The sequence below is a fragment of the Pseudopodoces humilis genome, chromosome 18 (assembly GCF_049639895.1).
Source record: "Pseudopodoces humilis isolate 2021_Gansu_Grassland_sample_001 chromosome 18, ASM4963989v1, whole genome shotgun sequence".
Lineage (NCBI taxonomy): Eukaryota > Metazoa > Chordata > Aves > Passeriformes > Paridae > Pseudopodoces > Pseudopodoces humilis.
In genome coordinates this window covers 1,696,560-1,718,332 of record NC_142217.1, presented here as the reverse complement: position 1 = coordinate 1,718,332, position 21,773 = coordinate 1,696,560, and the positions used below count along the sequence as shown (strand labels likewise).

General features: G+C 51.9%; 3 protein-coding genes across 3 annotated transcripts in view; 1 reads left to right on the top strand and 2 right to left on the bottom strand.

Annotated features, from left to right (window-relative positions):
* Positions 1–20,376, bottom strand: part of LOC102113223 (uncharacterized) — a 33,190-nt gene extending 12,814 nt beyond the window's left edge. The window contains 2 exon segments of the mRNA XM_088064238.1: positions 19,389–20,138; positions 20,325–20,376. Of these exon segments, the coding sequence (XP_087920364.1) occupies positions 19,389–20,138; positions 20,325–20,376 (802 nt within the window).
* Positions 1–21,773, top strand: part of LOC148182897 (uncharacterized) — a 164,575-nt gene that overhangs the window by 32,524 nt on the left and 110,278 nt on the right. The gene's annotated exons all lie outside the window — the stretch shown is intronic.
* On the bottom strand, positions 10,133–11,938 carry LOC148182902 (olfactory receptor 14C36-like). The gene is made up of 2 exons (XM_088063839.1): positions 11,827–11,938; positions 10,133–11,154 (listed from the first exon to the last, which is right to left on the bottom strand). The coding sequence occupies exons 1-2, from the start codon at positions 11,867–11,869 to the stop codon at positions 10,199–10,201; spliced, it is 999 nt and encodes a 332-aa protein (XP_087919965.1). The 5' UTR covers positions 11,870–11,938; the 3' UTR covers positions 10,133–10,198.

Genomic DNA, 21,773 nt, shown 5'->3' with positions numbered 1-21,773 from the left:
TTTTCTGGTATTTTGTGGGATTTGAAGAAACTTGAAAAATTTTGAGCGATTTTTCTGAGATTTTGTGGGAGTTTCTGGAGATTTTGTGGGATGTCTCTGGAATTTGGTAGGGTTTTGAGAAAATTTAGTGAATGTTGTGGGATTTTTTTCTGGAATTTTGTGGCATTTTGAGGAGACTTGAAGAATTTTGTGGGATTTTTCTTGAATTTTGTAGGATATTGAGGAGATTTTGTCGGAGTTTTGTAGAATTTTGAGGGATTTTGATGAGACATGAAGAATTTTGAGGTATTTTCTTAGATTTTGTGGAAATTAGTGGGGATTTTGTGGGATGTTTCTGGAATTTGTTGGGGTTTTGTGAAGCTTTCTGTAATTTGGTGGGATTTTTCTGCAATTTTGTAGGATATTGATGAGATTTTGTGGGAGTTTTGTGGAATTTTGTGGGATTTTGAGGAGACATGAAGAATTTTGAGGTATTTTCTTAGATTTTGTGGAAATTTGTGGGGATTTTGTGGCATGTTTCTGGAATTTGTTGGGCTTTTGAGATGATTTCTGCAATTTTGTGGGATTTTTCTGGAATTTTGTGGAGACCTGAAGAATTTTGAGGGATTTTTCTTAGCTTCTTTGGAATTTTGTGGAGATTTGGTGGGATGTTTCTGGAATTTGGTGGGCTTTTGAGAACATTTAGGGAATTGTGTGGGATTTTTTTGGAATTTTGTGGGATTTTTCTTGAATGTTGTAGGATATTGGGGAGATTTTGTGGGTGTTTTGTGAAATATTGTGGGTTTTTGAGGAGACATGAAGGATTTTGAGGTATTTTCCTAGATTTTGTGGAAATTTTGGGGGATTTTGTGGGATGTTTCTGGAATTTGGTAGGGTTTTGAGAACATTTAGGGAATTGTATGGTATTTTTCTGCAATTTGGTTGGATTTTTCTTGAATTTTGCACATTATTGAGGAGATTTTGGGGGAGTTTTTTAGGATATTTACGGATTTTGAGGAGACATGAAAGATTTTGAGATATATTCTTACATTTTGTGGAAATTTGTGGGGATTTGGTGGGATGTTTCCAGAATTTGGTGGGCTTTTCAGAACATTTAATGAATTGTGTGGGATTTTTCTGCAATTTGGTTGGATTTTTCTTGAATTTTGCACATTATTGAGGAGATTTTGGGGGAGTTTTGTAGGATATTGACGGATTTTGAGGAGTCGTGAAGAATTTTGAGGTATTTTCTAAGATTTTGTGGAAATTTTTGTGGAGATTTTCTGGGATGTTTCTGGAATTTGGTGGGTTTTGAGAAGATTTCTGCCATTTTCGTGGGATTTTTCTTGAATTTTGTGGGATTTTGCGGAGACTTGAAGAATTATGAGGGATTTTTCTTAGCTTCTCAGGAATTTTGTGGAGATTTGGTGGGATGTTTCTGCAATTTTGGTGGGGTTTTGAGAACATCTAGGGAACTGTATGGGATTTTTCTGCAATTTCGTGCGATTTTTCTTGAATTTTGTGGGATTTTGGAAAGTCTTGAAGAATTGTGAGGGGTTTTTCTTAGATTTTGTGGTATTTTGTGGAGATTTGGTGGGATTTTTCTGGAATTTGGTGGGGTTTTGAGAACATTTAGGGAGTTTTGTGGTATTTCTCTGTAATTTTGTGGGATTTTTCTTGGATTTTGTCGGATATTTTGTGGAGATTTTGTGGGAGTTTTGTGGAATTTTGAGGGATTTTGAGGAGACATGAAGAATTTTGAGGTATTTTTTAGATTTTGTGGAAATTTGTTTAGATTGTCTGGGATGTTTCTGGAATTTGTTGGGCTTTTGTGAAGCTTTCTGCAATTTGGTTGGATTTTTCTGGAATTTGGTAGGATATTGAGGAGATTTTGTCGGAGTTTTGTGGAATTTTGAGGGATTTTGAGGAGACATGAAGAATTTTGAGGTATTGTCTAAGATTTTGTGGAAATTTTTGGGGATTTTCTGGGATGTTTCTGGAATTTGGTAGGGGTTTTTTTGTACTGTTGTGGAATTTTCTGGTATTTTGTGGGATTTTGATGAGACTTTATCATGGGGTGACTTTACCTTTAAGGTGGTTTTAGGAGCTAAGGAAGTTGAAGTTGCTGGGAACTGATGGGAGCCTTTTCTCCTGACCAATTATCAGTCATTACTGGGAATTGACAGCAGTTTTGACCATTGAAAAGTGGGATCAACTTGTGAACCCTACCTTAAGATGTAAAGCCAGAGCTCTCTTGTCTCTCTTTGTTTCCTGGCTGTGAAAGGTAACAGAGCTCCAGGCCTCCCGTTCCCTGCCCAGGCCATGCGGCCGGGCGGGGGCTGGGCTGGGCCTGCCGCGGCTCCCGGCCGGGAGATGGGGCCTGCGGGGCTTGCCCCGGGCTCTGGCCGGGCCAGGCCGGTCCCTGGCTCGGCTGCAGTTTTTGCTGTGACTGAATTCACCAGAGACTGCCGAGTAAAGAAAAGAAAAATCTCTGGACCTGCGGCAGGCTGAGACAGCGACCACACTCTCCAGAGCAGCCATGAAGAATTTTCTATCGCAGACAGCTCCAGCTGCTGCTCCGGCAGAGATCACAGAGCCATCTACAAAGCCTGGGCAAGATTTTAACCTTTTCATTACCCAGATGAGACTTGCAGATTAATCCTTTTATCCAGAGAGAGAAAAAGAGAGTGATCAACATGTAAAGAGACTTTATAAAACTATCAGAGACAGTAAAGAAAAGAAGCTTCAGAAAAGGCAGAGAATAAGGAGATGCTTTGTAAGCTGAAATATCTTTCTGTTAAAGCTATGGAGATGGACAATAATGTTCTGAAAGAACTCCTTTAATTCATGACAGAGTATATTGGGAGGAATGGAGTGTTCAAAGTGTGAATTTTGAGCAAAAGGTGGAGTAATTATGATACAGTGAGGTGCTGGAACAGAGGGGGGAGAAATAATAGTTGAAGATTTGGGGCCACTTGAGGCAAGGAGAAAACTTCTGTTTCCAGCGAAGCTCACAGAGACAGATGAAGAAGACTTTTGCCTTTGAATAACTCATCCTTAAAAATGACATCCCTAGACTCATTGACCCATACACACCTCAGAGTGATGTGAAATGGGAGGAGTGAACTGATGACAGATTTCCGGGCAGCTGGCATCAGAAAAATAGAAAGCTGTAACAGAAATAGCTTTCTTGCAAGAAACCCCATAGATTAGCAGAAGCAGACTTCTGTTTCTCTACAAAGGCTGATGAAAAGACTCTAGCAGGAATTGGGACTGTTTTAAACACCAAAGTTCTAAAGTTTTTTGTCTCTATGTTGTCATGTGAACAAGGGAATGGTTGGATAGTGTGGGATAAAGGGGTTTTTCTGGAGGTTTATTCTGGTGTTCTTATTCTTGTAGTTTTGTTGATAAACTTTCTTTATTCCTTTTAAGTTTTCAGCCTGTTTTTCTTTTGTTCTAATCCATATCTGACAGCAAGAAATAGTAAGTTTTCTAGTAATTTTTTTAGTTACTGCTTTAAAACCACGACAAGCCCCAAAGGCCCGAGAGGATGATGAAAGTGCTGGTGCTGTGTCTGTGCTGCTGAGCTGGGCCGGGCTCCTGGCCCAGAGGCAGCTCCTGGCAAGGGCAGCGCTGCAGAGAGACAGCTCTGGCCAGGAGCAGCTCCTGAGCACAGCCCAGCAGGGCTGGGGCCCTGCCAGGGCAGCTCAGGGACACGAGCAGGCCCAGACAGAGCTGCCAGGGGCTCAGCACTGGCAGGGGCTGTGGGATGTGCCAGAGGGGGCTGTGTCACAGCAGCACCTCTGTGGCTGTGTCCTGGAGCCCCAGAGCAGCTGGGATGTCAGAAAGGGGCTGTGTGACAGCTCCGAGTGGGTTGTGTGAGGTCACAGATGGGGCTGTGACATCACAGAGTTTGTTTTGTGAGGTCACTGAGCAGGTATGGCATCATAGAGGGTGACATCAGAAATCAGGGTGTGATGTCACAGTGTGGGCTGGGTGATATCACAGTGGGTTGTGACATCACAGACATGACTATGACATCAGAGGTTGAATGCACATCACAGAGGGGATTCTGACATCACAGAGCAGGTTGTGACATCACAGAGTTGCTGTATGACATCACAGAGCCACCACAGGATGGACTGTGACATCACTGGTTGGTTGTGAGACATCACAGAACAGGCTGTGAAGTCTCATGGTGGTGATGTGACATCCCAGAGTGGGCTGTGATGTCACACAGCAATCGCAGAGGGTGGCTCTGTGACATCAGACAGCAGGCTGTGACATCACAGAGAAGCTGTGTGACATCACCATGTTCCCTGTGACATCACAGAGGAGAGTGTGTGATGTCAGAGAGAAGGCTGTGACATCAGAGAGTGACTTCTGCCATCTCAGAGGAGCTGGGGCATCACAGAACGACTCTGGGACCTGCCAAGTGCTGTGGGGCCTGGGACAGCAGGACAAGGACCCCCTGTCAGTGTCCCTGTGTCCCCCAGGGCCAGAGCCTGGGCCAGGGCTCCTTCACCCTGTCACCAACGAGGGCTTGAGAGCGCTTAAAAAATCCCCAGCAAGGGAGCAGCAAAAAACAGATTTAATATTAAGCACCAGCAGCACAAAGTTCCTTGGCAAGAGCCACTGTGCTCCTGACTGGACACTTCAGGCACAGCAAGGAAACAAAGCAACAACAAAACCAAACAAAATCCAGGCAACTAAACCAGAAATTAATCCAGAACTGTCCTTGTGTGTGTGTGTGTGTGTGTGTGTGTGTGTGTGTGTTTGTGTGTGTGTGACAAAGGAGAGTGAGGGCAAGGATTAAAGGAATAGAGCCTAAAAGCTTAACAGAGCTCAATCTTAACAGGATTCACCTGTACCTTAATCTATACCTCAAATGTCACAATTTAGCAAAGGATCAGGATTTAACAGTAGTTAACCTAACTTATAACCTATGACTTTATGATTTAACAGTGGAATAACACTGAACAGTATTCAACTTAGCTTATAACTTATATTGAACTTAAAAAATAACAATACTGAGCACCGTTGAACTTAGCTTGTGTTGGGGAAGGTGAAACAGGGAAACCTTATGAATGTGATTGTTTGGCAGAAGATTCTGAAAATATGAAGGCTAGAATCAAAGTAGAAATGAAAGCCTGCTTTGAGTTATAGGATACTGAGTACTGATTAACCAAAGAACAATAGCCTAGCCAGCTAGAGGAGAATCCCTGTTGATAAAACAATGTCCTTCTGATAAAACAAAGTCCAAAGTTCAAGAAGCAAGGAAAGAACTTGTAAAGTTTTGTAGAATCTAAAATGCAACGCTGTATGTTAATATAGGGAAGCGCATAGGCTGGATGTAAATTCTTTAGTGGGTGTGTCTCATGGTGATTGGTTACTATGAATTAGAATATTCACAATAGAAAAAGATATATTGGATTGTAACAAGAACTTCACTCTCTCTTAACTCTTACCTCTTACCTCTTAACTCTTAACTCTTGCCTCTTGCCTCTTGCCTCTTACCTCTTACCCCTTTACCCCTCTCCCCCACTCTTAACTCTCAGCCCCCTCTCTCTGCTCCTACCCCTCTCGTCCTCCCTGCTCTCTCCCTCTGGTTTTTCCCTCTTTCTCTCTGTTGCTCTTACTCCCTCCCTCCCCCTTCCAGCCTCACCTCCCCTGCTCTGCCTGTTCTCTCCCTCCTCCCCCTGACCACGTGGACGCCGAGGCTGGTGGCGGACACGGGTCTCCCCTCTCTTTACCCTTATAATAATAAATTGCTTATACTTGAACAGCTTGACCCTGGAGAAGTCTCTCACCGCGAACGAGCGTTTTTTTCACTCCAATAGCTTGTACCTCATGACTTACCCTCACTCACAGGCCTGACTGACTCAGATCTCCAAGGCACTCCAGCCCCTCCGAGAGCAGCATTTCTGCCACATTTGCCAGGGCACAGCACTGGAGTGTGCACACAGACACAGAGAGGCAGTGCAAGGCAGCTGTGAGAAATTCCCCTGCAGGGCAGGGAAATGCTCCCTGCCGATGCTTTGGCATCTCCCCAGCGGGCCAAGGGCTGAGCCTGGAGGAGTGGGGGGATCGGCCCAGGCTCCGTCGTTGTTCGGGGATGCCCCGAGTGCAGCAAACGGGAGAGTTCCCGGCTCACAGAGGCCCCACTCAGAGGGAGGTGGCTGGCCCAGGAGAGCTGCAAGGGGCTCCTTTTGGAGCGCTGTTTGTAGGGCCCCAAGACAGGGGCTTCAGGCACAGCAATGTTTCATCCTGGCCGCACTTGGCATCAACAGCTTCCTTTGCAAGGCTGAGAACAGGGATGCTGTGCCACGGAGAGAACAGAAACAGTTCCCAGGGCTGCTCCTGAAGCAAGCAGGAGCTGCTTGGGCAGCAGCAGTGCCTGGGAGCAGACAGTGTTTCTGATGAGCTGCAGAGGAGCTGAGCCCAGGGGCTGTTGGCCAAGGCCCAGGCCCAAGGAGCATTTCTCAGCTGGCAGGGCGGCCTGAGAAGGGGAGGGGGGAATGCACCAGCACAGGGCCCATGGAACCAAGGGACCATTGGGACACTGCGGGGCCCAATGGAACCAAGCAGAACATTCTGACACTGTGGGGCTCCATGGAACCAAGGATCCATTGTGATACCACGGGGCCTCATGGAGGCAATGGGACCACAGTGACACTGGGGGCTCCATGGGACCAAAGGTCCATTGTGACACTGTGGGGCATCATGGTATCATGGACACCATTGTGACAATGTGTGGCTTTGTTGAGCCAAGGAGTCCTGCACGCTCACACAGGCTGAGATGGACACTGCTGGTTTCTCTGGCAGGCTCTCTGAGCCCAGCCCAGCTCCCTCCAAGCTGTCCCAGCTGCCCTGAGCTCTCGGCAGCACCCAGGGCCTCTCCCCAGCACAGCCCAGCCGGCTCTGGCCCCACAGCTCTGCTCAGGGCAGGCTGCTCTGGGCACTGCCCCACGGCCTCAGCCCCTCTGCAGGGCACAGCAGCAGCTGCAGCTCAGAGAGGCCTCAGCCCCAGCCATGGGGGAAGGTGCTTGGCCAAGGGAAAAGGAGGTTCCTTGGGTGCCCTGCTCCCCTCTCCCTGAGGTGCTGAGAGCTCTGCAGCCCCTCCTGCCATCCCATCTGCCCAGGCCAGCACAACAGCCCTGGCCTTGGAGCCCTCAGGAGCTGCTCCTGCTCCAGGCCCAGGGCCCATCCCAAAGCTGGGCCAGCCAGAAAGCTGTGCCCATTTCTGCTCATTCCTGCTCTGATGAGGAGGGATCCTCAGCCACCTGGAAGTTGCTGATGAATTTTGCTACTCCAGAGGCCACCTCTTCCTTGGGCTCATGGAACCAAGAGGCCCCTGTGACACTGCAGGGCCTTGTGCAACCATGCAGAGCATTGTGACAGAGCAGGACCTCATGTCATGATGGGGCCATTGTGACACTGCAGGGCCCCATGGAACCAAGGGGCCAGTGCTGCTCCTCAGGGACTCATGGAATGAAGGAAACTTGTTTGACACCATGGTGCCCCTTGGGACCAAGAGGCCATGGTGACACTGTGGAACCAAGGAGAGCATTGCTGCACTGTGAGACCTCATGGAACCAAGGATCCACTGTGACACTGCGGGGCCCAAGGATCCAAGGGACGTTGTGGCACCAAGAGCTCCCATGGAACCAAAGGGACATTGTGACCCTGGGAGGCCTCATGGAATCCTGGAGACCATTGTGAACACTCTAGGGCCCCATGGAACCATGGTGACACCAAGTTGGCTGGGAGTGTTGATGTGCTGCAGGGTAGGAGGGCTCTGCACAGGGACCTGGACAGGCTGGATCCAGGGCCCAAACCCAACAAGGTGAGGTTTAACAAGTTCAAGTTCCAGGTTCTGCACTTTGGCCCCAACGACCCCTGCAGTGCTACAGGCTGGGGACAGAGTGGCTGGACAGCAGCCAGGCAGAAAGGGGCCTGGGGCACTGATGGACAGCAGGCTGGGCATGAGCCAGCAGTGTGCCCAGGTGGCCAAGAAGGCCAATGGCTCCTGGCCTGGATCAGGAATGATGTGGCCAGCAGGAGCAGGGCAGGGATTCTTCCCCTATGCTTGGCACTGGTTGGGCAGCACCTCAAGTGCTGTGTCCAGTTCTGGGCCCCCAATTTAGGAAGGACATGGAGGGGCTGGAGCATGTCCAGAGAAGGGTACACAAGGGTAGTGAGGGGTCTGGAGCACAAGTCCTGTGAGGAGCAGCTGAGGGAGATGGAGTTATTTATCCTGGAGGCTCAGGGAAGACAAGGTGGTGTCTGTTACCGCTGAAGATCAATAGATCACGCGGACACAGGTCGAGGTGTGGTGAAGGAAAGAGCAGTTTATTTTTCCTCGCAGGATTTATAGGCTTGTGACCATGGCCAGGGATTGGATGGTCAGGATAACACTTTCTCACTGCACTGGCCATGAGAGATGCCCATCACAAGATGTGTAACAGAAAGAATGTACACATATCTATGTTTACAGTTATTGTCCTGGGAAAGTCCTTAGAAAACTATGTTAGCAAGCTCAGAAGCTGAGTTTTCAGGGCGACAGGTGTCAGTGTACAATTCGGACTTGATGATCTCCAAGGTCTTTTCCAACCTTGCTGATTCTGTGATTCTCTCAAACCACCCTTGGAGCAGGTGCAGGATGAGCCCTGGGCCTCCTCTTCAGAAGGTCCAGCAGCCCAAGTCCCTCAGCTTCTCCACACAGGCCCCAAAGCCCATCCTGTCAGTCCTGCAGAGCCTCTCCAGCTCCTCCTCCTTGCCCAGAACAGGGAGCCCCACAGCCAGACACAGCAGCCCAGATGTGCCCCCCTGGCCTGTGCTGCCTCTGGCAAGGGAGCAGCATGAGGCACTGCAGGACCCTGCAGACAATTCCTGAAGCACTTGTAGAATGATCCTGCTCCCCATGGGACATTCCCATGGTGCCAAGTGGGGAACTGAAATAGGGAGTGGGGCCAGAGAGGAAAGGGCAAACAGGGATGGGCTGTTTGCAGGGGAGAGAACAGGAGTGGGCAACGGAAAGATATCTGGAGTGGGAAGAGGAAAGAAAGCAAAGGGGAAGTAAAGGAAATGCTCAGGGCAGTTTGGAGGTGGCTGCCAGGCAGCCCTGGCTCTGAGCAACAACGTCTGCAGTGGCACAGGAAACTCACAGCTCATGGGAACAAACTTTCTGTGTGACTTCAGAGGCCACAACAACCCTGAGTGGTTTCCTTCCCGTACCCCAGCCCTGCCTGGCCCCAGGGGCTGATGGCATTTGTGCTCCCTCAGGTTCATCTCCCCACAGCAGCACCATGGGGGTGCTGACGCCTGCTCTGGGCAGTGCAAACAGGGGCTCCTGAGCCAGTGCTGCCGTGGCTGTGCCTGCAAGGATGCGGCACCTCTCTGAGCTGGGGGAGAGGCCAGGGCTGCACAGGGGGGGATGTTGTTGGCAGCTCCATGAGGACGCTCTGGGACGCTGCCCTGGGGTGTCCAGCACAGTGGGGATGGATCAGCCCCTGCTCTGCTGCTCCTTCCCGTCTCCCCCAGGGACCTTGCAGAGCCCCAGCCATGCTGTTTGCCCCCAGCCTGCCCACGGCCACCCTGGGGCTGCTCACGGGGGTTTTCTGTGCTGAGTTTGGCCTGGCCGTGTTCTTGAGAGAGCCTGGGCAAGGAGCCTGGAGCCCCCAGGCCCTGCCCTGAGGCGTCAGCGCTGCCCCAGCAGTGCCCATGGCCTGTCCCTGCTGCAGCCCCGGCACTGCCACCCCCAGGGCTGTGCCCGGCCCCGAGAGCACTCAGGCCCTGCAGCAACACCAGGGCCAGGAGGGCAGCGGGGCAGTGGCACGGGAACAGCACTGGCAACACCAAGTGCTGCTGCTCCTGGGCACAGCTGCTGTGCCAGCACTGATCTGCCCCCAGCTCTGCACACAGACACTGCTGCTGCAGCTCCAGAGAAGGGAACAAAAGGGGGATCTCTGGAGAAGACTTTGCTGGGAGATCGTTTTATTCCCTTAAAGCCACCAAGAGCACAGCCCCTCATTGGCACAGTCCGTGGCCACAGGGAAGGTGGAGGGAGAAACAAAATGAGAAATGGCACAAATAATGACATTTCTTTGTGGACAATATTGAAAAGTAAAACAACAGAAAAGATCCTCCAAAATTAAACCAATAAGAAATATCAAAGGTGACTTTTATTACAAGTGATTTGCAGAAATTGGCTAGCAGTTTAATGTTCCTGAAACCATCCAGTCATCAGTGTCCACACTGCAGCCTTGAGCTCCTGGTTCCTCAGGCTGTAGATGAGGGGGTTCAGGGCTGGAGGCACCACCGAGTACAGAACTGACACCGCCAGATCCAGGGATGGGAAGGAGATGGAGGGAGGCTTCAGGTAGGCAAATGTGCCAGTGCTGATAAACAGGGAGACCACAGCCAGGTGAGGGAGGCAGGTGGAAAAGGCTTTGTGCCGTCCCTGCTCAGAGGGGATCCGCAGCACAGCCCTGAAGATCTGCACATAGGAGAAAACAATGAACACAAAACAGCCAAATAACAGAAAAGCACTACCCATAATGCGCCCAAGTTCTCTAGTGTAGGAATTTGAGCAGGAGAGCTTGAGGATGTGTGGGATTTCACAGAAGAACTGGCCCAGGGCATTGCCCTGGCACAGGGGCAGGGAAAATGTATTGGCTGTGTGCAGCAGTGAATAGAGAAAGGCACTGGCCCAGGCAGCTGCTGCCATGTGGGCACAAGCTCTGCTGCCCAGGAGGGTCCCATAGTGCAGGGGTTTGCAGATGGACACGTAGCGGTTGTAGCACATGATGGTCAGGAGGAAATACTCTGCTGAGACAAAAAACACAAAAAAAAAGAGCTGTGCCTCACATCCTGTGTAGGAGATGTGCCTGGTGTCCCAGAGGGAATTGTGCATGGCTTTGGGCACAGTGGTGCAGATGGAGCCCAGGTCAGTGAGGGCCAGGTTGAGCAGGAAGAAGAACATGGGGCTGTGCAGGTGGTGGCTGCAGGCTACGGCGCTGATGATGAGGCCGTTGCCCAGGAGGGCAGCCAGGGAGATGCCCAGGAAGAGGCAGAAGTGCAGGAGCTGCAGCTGCCGCGTGTCTGCCCATGCCAGCAGGAGGAAGTGGCTGATGGAGCTGCTGTTGGACATTTCTTCACTCTGGCCATGGAATCCTGTTGAAAGAGGAGAAAGTGACAAGTCAGGGGAGACTTTGCTGAGAAATGTCCAAGTCCCTTCTCCCAGCCTGGCTCCTGCTGCTCTGTGCCACCCAGTTTTCCTTTTCTCAGAGCCCTTCCTTCAGCCCCATGCCTGGAGCTCTGCTGGGATCTGCCCCTGTTGCTGTGATGAGCAGGGGCTCTGCCCATGGACATTGAGGAGTCAGCTCTGCTCTGCACCAGTGGGGTCATGGGAAAGGGGTCAGGGGCCAGTCCTGGGGTGGGACTGCATCATCCCAAACTGCTCCTGAGGCAGAGGAGCCTGGCAGCATCTCCTGTCCCAGGGCTCAGGAATGGTGATGGCCAAAGGCAGTTTGAGAGGGTTTCCTGCTGTGCCCAGAGAGATCAGAGGGAAATGTGCAATGCAGGAGCATTGGCTGTAACTCAGTGAAGGGTCAGGGGAGCTGCTCTGTCACTCCATCTGTCCCCAGCTGCCCTTTCTGAGATCGAGGGCAGGCACTGTGTTTCCCTGAAAATCAGCCTGACACAGCTGAGTGCAGAGGGACCCAAAGCAGAGCAAATTGGTTCAGTCTTTCTCAGAGTCTCAGCCCTACTCCTGGCCAAGGACACTCCTGTCCCCAGTGTCCCCTGGAGACAGCTCACAGCTTGGGTGGCATCCCAAGGACACACCAAGGGTCCTGTCCATGGCACTGCTGGAGAAGAGTCGGGTCATTCCCAGCCTCCCAGCCTGCCCTGCCCAGAGCTCCTGGGGCAGAGGGAGCTGGGACACCCCATTGCTGTTCCCAGCCTGCACAGGAGGAGCCCAAGGGCTGGGCCTGACCCTACAGCTGGAGCTGCCATTCCCAGAGAGCTCGTCAGCAATGCCAGGAGCACCTGGGCAAGGCAAGGAGAGAGAGCCAGGCCCTGAGGAAAAGCCTTTCCTTGCCCAGCCCTGCCCAGCCCCTGCCAGGCAGCACCAGTGCAGGACAGTCACCCTCAGGCATTTCCAATCAGACATTTGCTGTGTCTTGGCATGGGGATCTGTAAAAGAGTAATCATGGAATAATTCAGCTGGGAGAGGATTTTAAATATCCCAGCAAAGTTTGGTGGCACTTTCCCCCCACTGCCTGCCCAGGGCTCTGCTGCCTGGAGCTGTCCCTGCCAGCAGCTGCTGCCCTGTGCCCAGGGCTGGGCCCTGCCAGTGCTGCCCACACCAAGCCCAGCCCTGGGGGCTCAGCTCTGTCCTGCAGAGCCCTCCCAGCTCAGGGCACTGCCCAGGGGCAGCTCTGGCACTGCAGGCTCTGATGGCAATGGCAAAGCAACCCTGAAGAGGCAGGAAAAGTGGCACTGATGCTGCCTGTGAGGGGCCCTGTGCTGATTCCTGTCAGTGCCTGCTTTATTAAGATCTGAGAGAATTTTTTTTATTTGTCTCAACCTATCATTAGTGGATGAATAGAGAAATTAAATGAGAGGTGACTATCTATGTGCAATTTCCCATCCAGGCCACCCAGATCACTAGATTAAAAAAGCACAAACTTCCCTTTTATGCAGCCCCTGATGTGCTGTGCTCCCTGTGTAATTTACTTGGTGCAGTCCATGGGTAGAATTGCACATAAGGGATCTCCTGTGAACCTCTTGATCACTAAAAGTAACTGTTGGGATGTCTCAAGCACTTGTCAAAATTTATAATACCTGTAATATTTATTTTCCCCCTTCCCTGCCATTCTGCAATAGTAGGAAACTGAATACGAAGTCTTAGGAAGTGTCCTCTTTTTATCAAAATCCTTATCTTGGAAATATTCTATGACTGATCAGAAACCCTCAGCATGTCAGAGCTTCATGAGCATTCACCTCCCCTCCACCAGAAATACTCAGAGCTGTACTCACAGAATCTGTGGGCACTGGGATGTCCCAGCTTGAGGAGATGCCTCCAGGAGCTGCAGCTGCATTGTCCTGCAGCCAGAGGCTTCCTGTGTCAAGGGCTGGCAGTGATTCTGCCCCAGGCACTTCTCAGCACCTTCCCAGCCCTGACTGATTGAAGCTCTCTGTGCCTCTGGGCTGTGCCCAGGGTGGCTGCAGGCAGTGCCCCAGCCCTGCTGGGCTGGCAGAAGAGCTGCTCAGCAAGAGAAATGTGCTTTTGAAGCTCTTCTTGGTTTCCAGGAGCTGCCTCTGTGCCAGGAGCCCGGCCCAGCTCAGCAGCACAGACACAGCAGCAGGACTTTAATGAGCCTCTTGGGGCTTTGTGCTGAGGCCCTGAACATCAGTCCCTGAGAGGGAGGGGAAGAAAGCTCTCAAGAACTCCAAGTCAGAATGGAACTCCAAAGTTTCTTTCACTTTTAATGGGTCCCACTGAGGGACGTGACTGAGAAAGTGTCCCCAGGCCCCAGGCAGAGCAGAGAACTGCAGGCACTGATGACAGCTGGGGACAAAGAGAAGCCAAGGCTTGGTGCCCTGGGCCACAGCAGCCAATGCTGTGCCACCAAGGGCTGTGAGGAGACACCTTGTCCTGAGGCCCTGGGGCCTCCTGGCACAGCCCCAGCAAGGCTGGCCACTGTCACCCCCTTGGCCTGCCCTCAGCATCCCCCCTAGCCCACATGCCAGTGGCCTCAGGGATCTGCTGGAAGGAGTCCCTGGGGAGCCTTGCTCAGGAATGGCCCTGGGGGGCTCCTTCATGCTCCCAGGGACTGCAGCTTTTCCAAAGGACTTTGGCTTTTGCTTTGGAGTCTCTGAGAGCTTTGTGCAATCCTGGCCTCCAATTATCTGCTGTAATTAGTCCCTTGAGAGGCTTTGTCAGCAACAACACTCAGTGGGGCTCATTAATGCTTCAAGGTACTTCAGGTTCTTAAGGTACTTTCCTTTTTCCTTCCCACACTGAGTCTCTGAGAAGTTTGAGCAATCATGGCCCCAATTATCTGCTTTAACGAGTCCCTTGGGAGCTTTGCATTGACACTCAGTGGGGCTCATCAATACTTTGAGATACTCAGGGCTTTTTCAGCTACTTTGTATTTTCCTTTCCACACTGAGTCTCTGGGAGGTTTTTGTGCAATCCTGGCCTCCAGTTCTGTCCTCCAAGGAGTCCATGAGGAGCCTGTGTTGAGTATGGACCTCAGTGGCACCCATTAATGTCTGGAGAAACTTTGGGTTTTTCCTATGACTTTTACTCCTGGAAAAGTTTGTACAATCTCCTCTCAGGTTCTGACATTCAAGGGCTCATCTCCAAATGCACCACGGGGCTCATTAATATCAAGCAAGTCCTAACAAACCATGGCTGTGCCTTGATTTCCCTGTGGTCTGGTGCAGTTCTTAGGAAAGATTCCTACAATAGTTATAGAGAAATAGTTCAAAGAGCTTTTAAGAAATGTATATTCCTATTTTAAAGGGTGTATTTTATCCCTCTTCTCTTTAGAACAGAGGTGATTGCAGCATTCAGTGATGGATATTGATCCAGGGTCTCTCCTAAGGAGGTCTGGCCAGGTCAGAGAAGCTGTGCCTTGAGCTCTGACCCAGTGGGGACAACCTTGCTCCACATTCCCCAGCCCCATCCTGTCTCTCCTCACTCTCCTGGGACCTGCTTTGCTCACAGAACTGGCTGCACTCAGGCAAAGAGGGGTTTTCCTTCTTTGATTTTAGCAATCTAAAACTGCTGAGTTTCCCCATGGAAAACAGACACCCTCCTCAAGTGTGTGCCAAGCCCAAGGTGCCACCAAGGAGGTTCCCCTTCCCCAAGGCAGAACCACACAAGGAATGTTTCAGACACACAGGGAGTTCTACAAGAAACACAACCCCAGAGTTGGCTGAAGGCAGAATTAGAGCAGCTGCTGAAGGACAGACAAGCTTTGAACTCCTTGCAGCTGAAAGCACCAAGTGGGTTGTTGGGAGGTGTGTGAGTGAGGCAAGAGTGAGGGAAGGGAAATGCAGAGAGCCCTGGAAGTGTTTCTGTGCAGAGAGGCTGCTGCAAGGGCAGTGTTGGACTTCTCTGGGGGGAACTGTGAGGGGAGATCAGGACAGAGTGACCTCCCCAGTGACCTCACAGAGCCCCCTGAGATATCACACAGCCACCTGTGATGTCACACAACCTGCCCCAGGATGTCAAACCACCATTCTGTGATGTCACATCATGCTCTGTGATGTCACAGCGTCTCTTATGTGTCACAAAACCACCTCATGAGGTCACATATCCTCCCGTAATGTCACACAGCCATGTTTGATTTCATAGTTCACTCTATGATACCACAGTCGGCACTGTGATGTCATACAACCTGTCCTGAGATGTCACATGGCTCTTCTATGATATCACTGCCCACTCTAGGATTTCATATCGCAACCATGTGGTGTCACAGTCTGCTCAGTGATGTCACAACCCTCTCTGTGATGTTGTACATCTAACCTCTGGTGTCACAGTCCTCTCTGTGAAGTCATAACCCCATCAGTGATATCACCCAGCCCACTCTGTGATGTCATACAGCCATACTGTGACATCACACAACTCTTTCTGATGTCACACGGTCCCCTCTATGATGCTGTAGCTGCTCAGTGACCTCACACAACAAACTCTATGATGTCACAGCCCCATCTGTGACCTCACACAACCCACTCGGAGCTGTCACACAGCCCCTTTCTGACATCCCAGCTGCTCTGGGGCTCCAGGACACAGCCACAGAGGTGCTGCTGTGACACAGCCCCCTCTGGCACATCCCACAGCCCCTGCCAGTGCTGAGCCCCTGGCAGCTCTGTCTGGGCCTGCTCGTGTCCCTGAGCTGCCCTGGCAGGGCCCCAGCCCTGCTGGGCTGTGCTCAGGAGCTGCTCCTGGCCAGAGCTGTCTCTCTGCAGCGCTGCCCTTGCCAGGAGCTGCCTCTGGGCCAGGAGCCCGGCCCAGCTCAGCAGCACAGACACAGCACCAGCACTTTCATCACCCTCTCGGGCCTTTGGGGCTCTTGGCATCACACTCAGTCCCTCAGAGTGTGCTCCAGAAACTTCTCAAGAGCTCCAAGTCAGATGGAAACACTGAAGTTTCTTGGAGTTGAAATGAGAGACACGAGTGAGAAAGCGTCCCCAGGTTCCAGGTAGAGCAGAAGACTGGAGGCCCTGATGGCAGCTGGGGACAAGCAAGGGAAAGGTGTCTGTGGTGCTGAGCAAAGCTGGATGTGTTTCAGGAATGCCAAGGGCCAAGGGCTGAGCCCCAGCCCCTGGCAAGGCAGATGCTGTCCCTCCCTCATTGCTCAGGGCTCTTCCCGGGGCACTGGCATGTGGGGATGTGCAATGCCAAGGGCAGCACCATGGGGCGGCCCCTGCCAGGCTGCTGAGCAGGGACAAGGAGGCAATGAGGCCCCAGGGCTGCCAGGGTCACTTGTCCCCTGCTGGCCTCAGGCCCAGGGCCAGCAGCCATGGCCAAAGGGCTGCACAAGTTGCCTCTGGCAGGCCCATGCAGCTCCACAGCCCAGAGCCTTCAGCCTCTTCCTGCTGCTTATGTGATGAGGCCTCCAAATCCCATTCTGGGAGATTTTTGGGTCCTCTCCATGGTGCGTGAAAATGGAAACACTGGTCAACGTTATTTTCTCCCAAATGTTGCAGTGACAGAACAAAGATAAAATGCTTTAAAGTGAACAAGAGTGGATTTGGATTTGTTAGAAGGAGGAAACGTTGTACAATCAGGGGGGCACACAACTGCAACTGTTTTTACAGAGAAATGGACTCCCCATCCCAGGAAAGCTCCAGGAGCAGGAGCTCTGTGCAACCTGACACAGTGAAAGCCCCTCCCCTCCCCAAGGATGGAATTGCTGTTGTGTGGGTTCTCTCATGTGCTGGGTGCCCTCACAGCGCTCCTGGCCAGAATGTCTGCTGAGGGCCAGCCAGGCTGCTGCAGTGGCACTGACCTCACAGCCATCACCACTGCAGCCATGTCCCCTGGGCCTGGCTCTCCCCTTTCCTCTGTCCCTGCCTTGTCTCTGCTGGGATGGAGATTTGTTTCATTATTATCTTGTCCCCAAGGTGCTGGGGCCAATTGCTTCCCAGTCAGGCTCCTGGAGCAGCAGTGGCTTTTCAGAGCCCAGCCAGAAATGAGCCCTGAAGCAGCAGCTCTGCAGTGCTGGCCACCAGGCCGGGGTGCCAGGGGAGCCTTCTGGCCATGCCCTGGGAGCAGCTGCTGCTGCCAAGGTGCCTTTGGTGCCTCAGGCTGTCCCTGGCACAGCTCCCAGCACGGCACTCTGCACTTGTGCCCGAGCCCTTGCCTGGGTTGGGGCTGGCCTGGGGCTTTTCCTGCAGTGGGATCTGCCCTGGGCATGGCACAGGAAAGGCAGTTCCTGCTGGAGCAGGAGGCTGTGCCTGGAATGAGCTCAAACAGCTCCAGCAAGGCCCTGTTTACTTAAAATTTACTTCTACAGAACTATAGTCTAATAATTGTTATAGCTCCTCTACTCTGGAGTAAATAACTCTATTTTATGTTTACTCTGTAGTGTAAATAAATCCTCCTGTCTAATCATGATTAGAATTAATCACACCTGTATTTATAGAAATACATCTGGTATTCTGTTGTTAATCCTGTTGGACAAACTGCATTATGGCTCAATTTCACCTGTCCAATGTTTTACACATAAACATTTGACAACATCTGGGGCTAGGATTGGATCCTAGTGCTCCCAGTCTCCTCTCTTAGAAGGAATTTAAAAGTCTAGGCATCCCAGAGGGGTTTGAGGATCCCTGGTGGCTGTTGGGTGTCATTTCTCCAACCTCATGACTCAGCAGGAGTTTCTCCAATAAAGAAATAAAGCTTTAGCCTGAAGCTCCCACTCTGCCCATGACAGGAAGCCTTGGGAGTGTCTGTGACATCCCGACTCTTTGGCAGCCTGGGGACTCCTGGGATGTCACCGTGGAGCCCCCGTCAGTGCCTGTGACAGAGCGGTGCCTTTGCAGCCGAAGGTCCCCTGGGATGTCACCATGGAATTGCTGGGACTGCGTCTGAGCACACGGCTCTTCAGCATCCCCAGAAACCCCTGGGAGGTCTCTGAGGAGCCCCTGTCTCTGCCTGTGACATTCCGGCTCTTGAACAGCCTGGAGATTCTTGGAATGTCCCCATGGAGCCCCTCTGAGGGCCTGTAACAAATCTGATCCTTGGTAGGCAACCATCACCAGGACCTGTTGCTAAGGTCTGTTTCTATGGCAACCATCACAGCCCCTGTTGCTATGGTCAGTCCCTTGGCAGCTCCATGGAGACCCCATGCCAGGGGTGGTTGCCATGGACACCAGCTCAGGCCTGGAGCCAGAGCCTGTTGCCATGGCAACCATTTGCAGTCCCATCCCCAGGCCCATGGGATCACAGAGCCACAGAATTGGCTGAGTTGGGAGGGACCCATGGGGATCCTCCAGTCCAACTGCTGGCCCTGCACAGGACACCCCAACAATCCCAGCCTGGGCCTGGCAGCGCTGGCCAAACGCTGCTGGAGCTCAGCCAGCCCTGGAGCTGGGAGCCTTCCCTGGGGAGCCTGTTCAGTGCCCCAGCAGCCTCGGGGGAAAAAACCTTTTCCTCACATCCAGCCTAAACCTGCCCGTCTCAGCTCCAGCCGCTCCCTCCACTCCTGTCCCTGGGCACCAGAGGGAAGAGGTTCCCACAGCCCCCAGCCAGGGACCCGCTCCCAAGGCTGCTGCCATGGCAAGCAGGCCTGGCACCAGCTGGGATGCTCGGTTTCCACGGGCTGGGCTTCAGGAATGGGATTCCCCAATTTCCTGCTGCTGCGAAAACTGCACCGCTGCTCTCCTCCCTCCCACCTTCCATGGAAAGCAGAAAAGGCAAAGATCCCAGGCTGGGATAAGAACAATTTATTGAGAACAGCAACGGGATAAGGAACAAACAGACACAGAAATAATTTTGGTAACAGAATAGATAAGAAAAACTATTACAGGGAAAACTAAACCACCACAGACTGGCTCTTCCTGGCCCTGTATTTCCTCCTGCCTGGAAAGGACACCCTTCTCCTCTGGTGAGAGAGAGGGAGTCCTTTTCCTGCCCCTGGCAATGACCTGAGATGGGATTGAATATAATGACAGGGCCATGGCCAGACCCTCATGTTATTTGATCCCACATGAATATCATAACCATTGCCTTGGGCAGGAAAAGGTAGAGGTGTCTTCCCAGCATGGATCCCAGGAAACATGGATCACCAGGTCTCTTCCCAATGTGGATTCGCCAAGGGGGGATGAAGCTGGAGCTGTGGAGAAAGCTCTTCCTACACTTGGGGCACTCGCAGGGCTTCCCTTACCAGTGGTCCGTTGGTGTCTGGTGAAGTTAGAGCTGACTGAGAAGCTCTTCCCACACTGGGGACACTCGTAGGGCCTCTCCCCAGTGTGGATACGTTTGTGGGTATTGAGGCTGGAGCTGTGGTTGAAGCTCTTCCCACATTCCCCACACTCGTAGGGCCTCTCCCCAGTGTGGATGCGCCGGTGGGTGACGAGGGTGGAGTTGTGCTTGAAGCCCTCCTCACAGTCGGGGCAGCAGAAGGGCCTCTCATCTGTGTGAATCCGCTGGTGCAGGACAAGATTGGAGCTGCTGTGAAACCTCTTCCCATACTCACCACACTCGTAGAGCCTCTCCCCAGTGTGGATGCGCTGGTGGATGATGAGGTGGGAGCTGCAGCTGAAGCCCTTCCCACATTGCCCACACTTGTAGGCCCATTCCCCAGTGTGGATCATCTGGTGCTGGATCAGGCTATTGCTCCACCTGAAGCTCTTCCCACACTCCAAGCACTTGTAGGGCTTCTCCCCATCCTGAAGCTGCTCATGGACCACCAGCTCAGAGCCCCGGCTGGATCTCCGGCTGCCTTCCCGGCACAGGGTGGGTCTTTCCTCCTCAGAGCACCCTGGGATGGGTTTGGAGCCCCTCCTCCTGCGGGATCTCTGGGGCTTTTCCTCCCTGCTGGATTCCTGCACTGTGGAGCTGCTCAAAACGTCCTCTTCCACAAGGTTCTGCTGTGGGGATTTGTCCTCCCTGGTCTCCATCCTCAGCTCCTTGTCTGGGGGAGGAAGGACAAGGAGAGGATGGGATTTGCCTCCGTGCCAGAGGGAAGGGGAAGGAGATCCCCCCAGTGCGTCCCCGGCAGGACAGCGTCGGCAGCGGGGTTGTCCTGCAGCCGGGGGCCATGCTGGGCTGGGAGATGGAGCAGGAGAGAGGGGGAAAGGGGCACTGACTTCCTCCTCACCTGCCTGGGCGTCCTGGGACATCTTCCTCTTTTTCGCAGCCTTCTTCTCCATGCAGCCAAGATGTGGGATTAGGAAATCCTGGTTTGGGAGAAAACAAAGGATGAGCATATTCAGTTTGATGGTCCCTCTGTCCAAGTCCCTCTCTAGTAGTGGCTGGGTATCTGGAGGGTCTTGGTTTGAAAGGAAAGGTGTTTGCTAAGGAAGGCAGAAACCTACACTCAAATATATAAAAATGTAAGTAACAACCCCCTCCTAATTATTATAATCTTGATATCAAAGTGCTCTCAGATAAAGATATAGGAATAGAAATAATAATTCCTTACTAAAGAAATTAAAATGAAAATGCAGCAGTACAAAAACAAAAAAACAACAAAAAACCAGCTCTCTGAGAGAGTCAGAATGCAACCTGACACCTCATTGGTTAGGGTCCTGGCAGCGGTTCAATTAATTGGCGGCTGCAGTCCTCCTGGATTGACAGATGTGGTTCTGTTGAAGCAATGATCCTGTAGAAGATTGTAGCTTACCTCTGAAGTTCTGGTGCTGTAGATGGGTCCATTCTCTCTGGGAATCCAGTGGAGAAAGACTGCCTGTGGTGTTCTGATTCCCAGATTATATCCATGCAGGAATGCTTGGCTCCTCCCCCTGGGTGGAGCATCTCACAATGGGATGATGTCATTTTATCAGTCCTGCAGTGAGACTCAATGGCCCATTAACAGAAGATATCCCCCTGGAGGAAGGATGGGTGGTGGAAGAGATAAAGAGCACTGCCCCACCTGGTTTTAACAGCTGGCCCATTAACAGAAGACATCCCCCAGTTATGAGGGACGGGTCAAGGAGGAGGTAAAGAAAACTGCCTCTACCAGGTTTTAACAGATGGTGATAGAATACATACTTTTGGTTACATCTTGCATTGCAACCTAAGACATGGGGTTCATAAAAATTTTACACCACCAAAATTCGGCCCTGAAAATGCCTCCCAGGAGTTCCCCATTTCTGTTCTCTCCCTTTTGGTGTTCAGGTTTTCCCCTGTGTCCCAGCTCCTGGGGGTTCCGCTTGTACTGGCGGTCCCCTGTCTACTCGGTCCCTGCCCTGCCCAGGCTGCTGGGAGTGCCAGTAATATAAAAAGTTTTCAACGTTTCCATCTCCTCACTTAGGGATACTGGGACCCCCCAATGAAACCAAGGGGATCAATGTGGCACTCTTGGGCCCATGGAACCAAGGGACCACTGGGACACTGTGGGGTCTCATGGAAACATGAGGTCACTGTGAGCCGGCAGGGCTGTAACACCCCAGAACACTTCAATGCTGGTGGTAACCAAAAGTTCCTGTGCTTGAGTTTGGTGCACAGGAGAAACACCAACCAGATCATCTCAACATGGACAGATGTAAAGAATATTCCAGGTAGGAAGGGACCCACAAGGACCATCAAGTCCAGCTCTTAAGTGAAT

Bases quoted from the DNA above. Each gene is read 5' to 3' on its own strand.
- LOC148182902 (XM_088063839.1), bottom strand. From the start codon at position 11,869: ATGACCCGACTCTTCTCCAGCAGTGCCATGGACAGGACCCTTG. The intron at 11,155-11,826 runs GTGTGTCCTTGG...CTCTTTCAACAG, and splicing joins TGCCATGGACAGGACCCTTG to GATTCCATGGCCAGAGTGAA.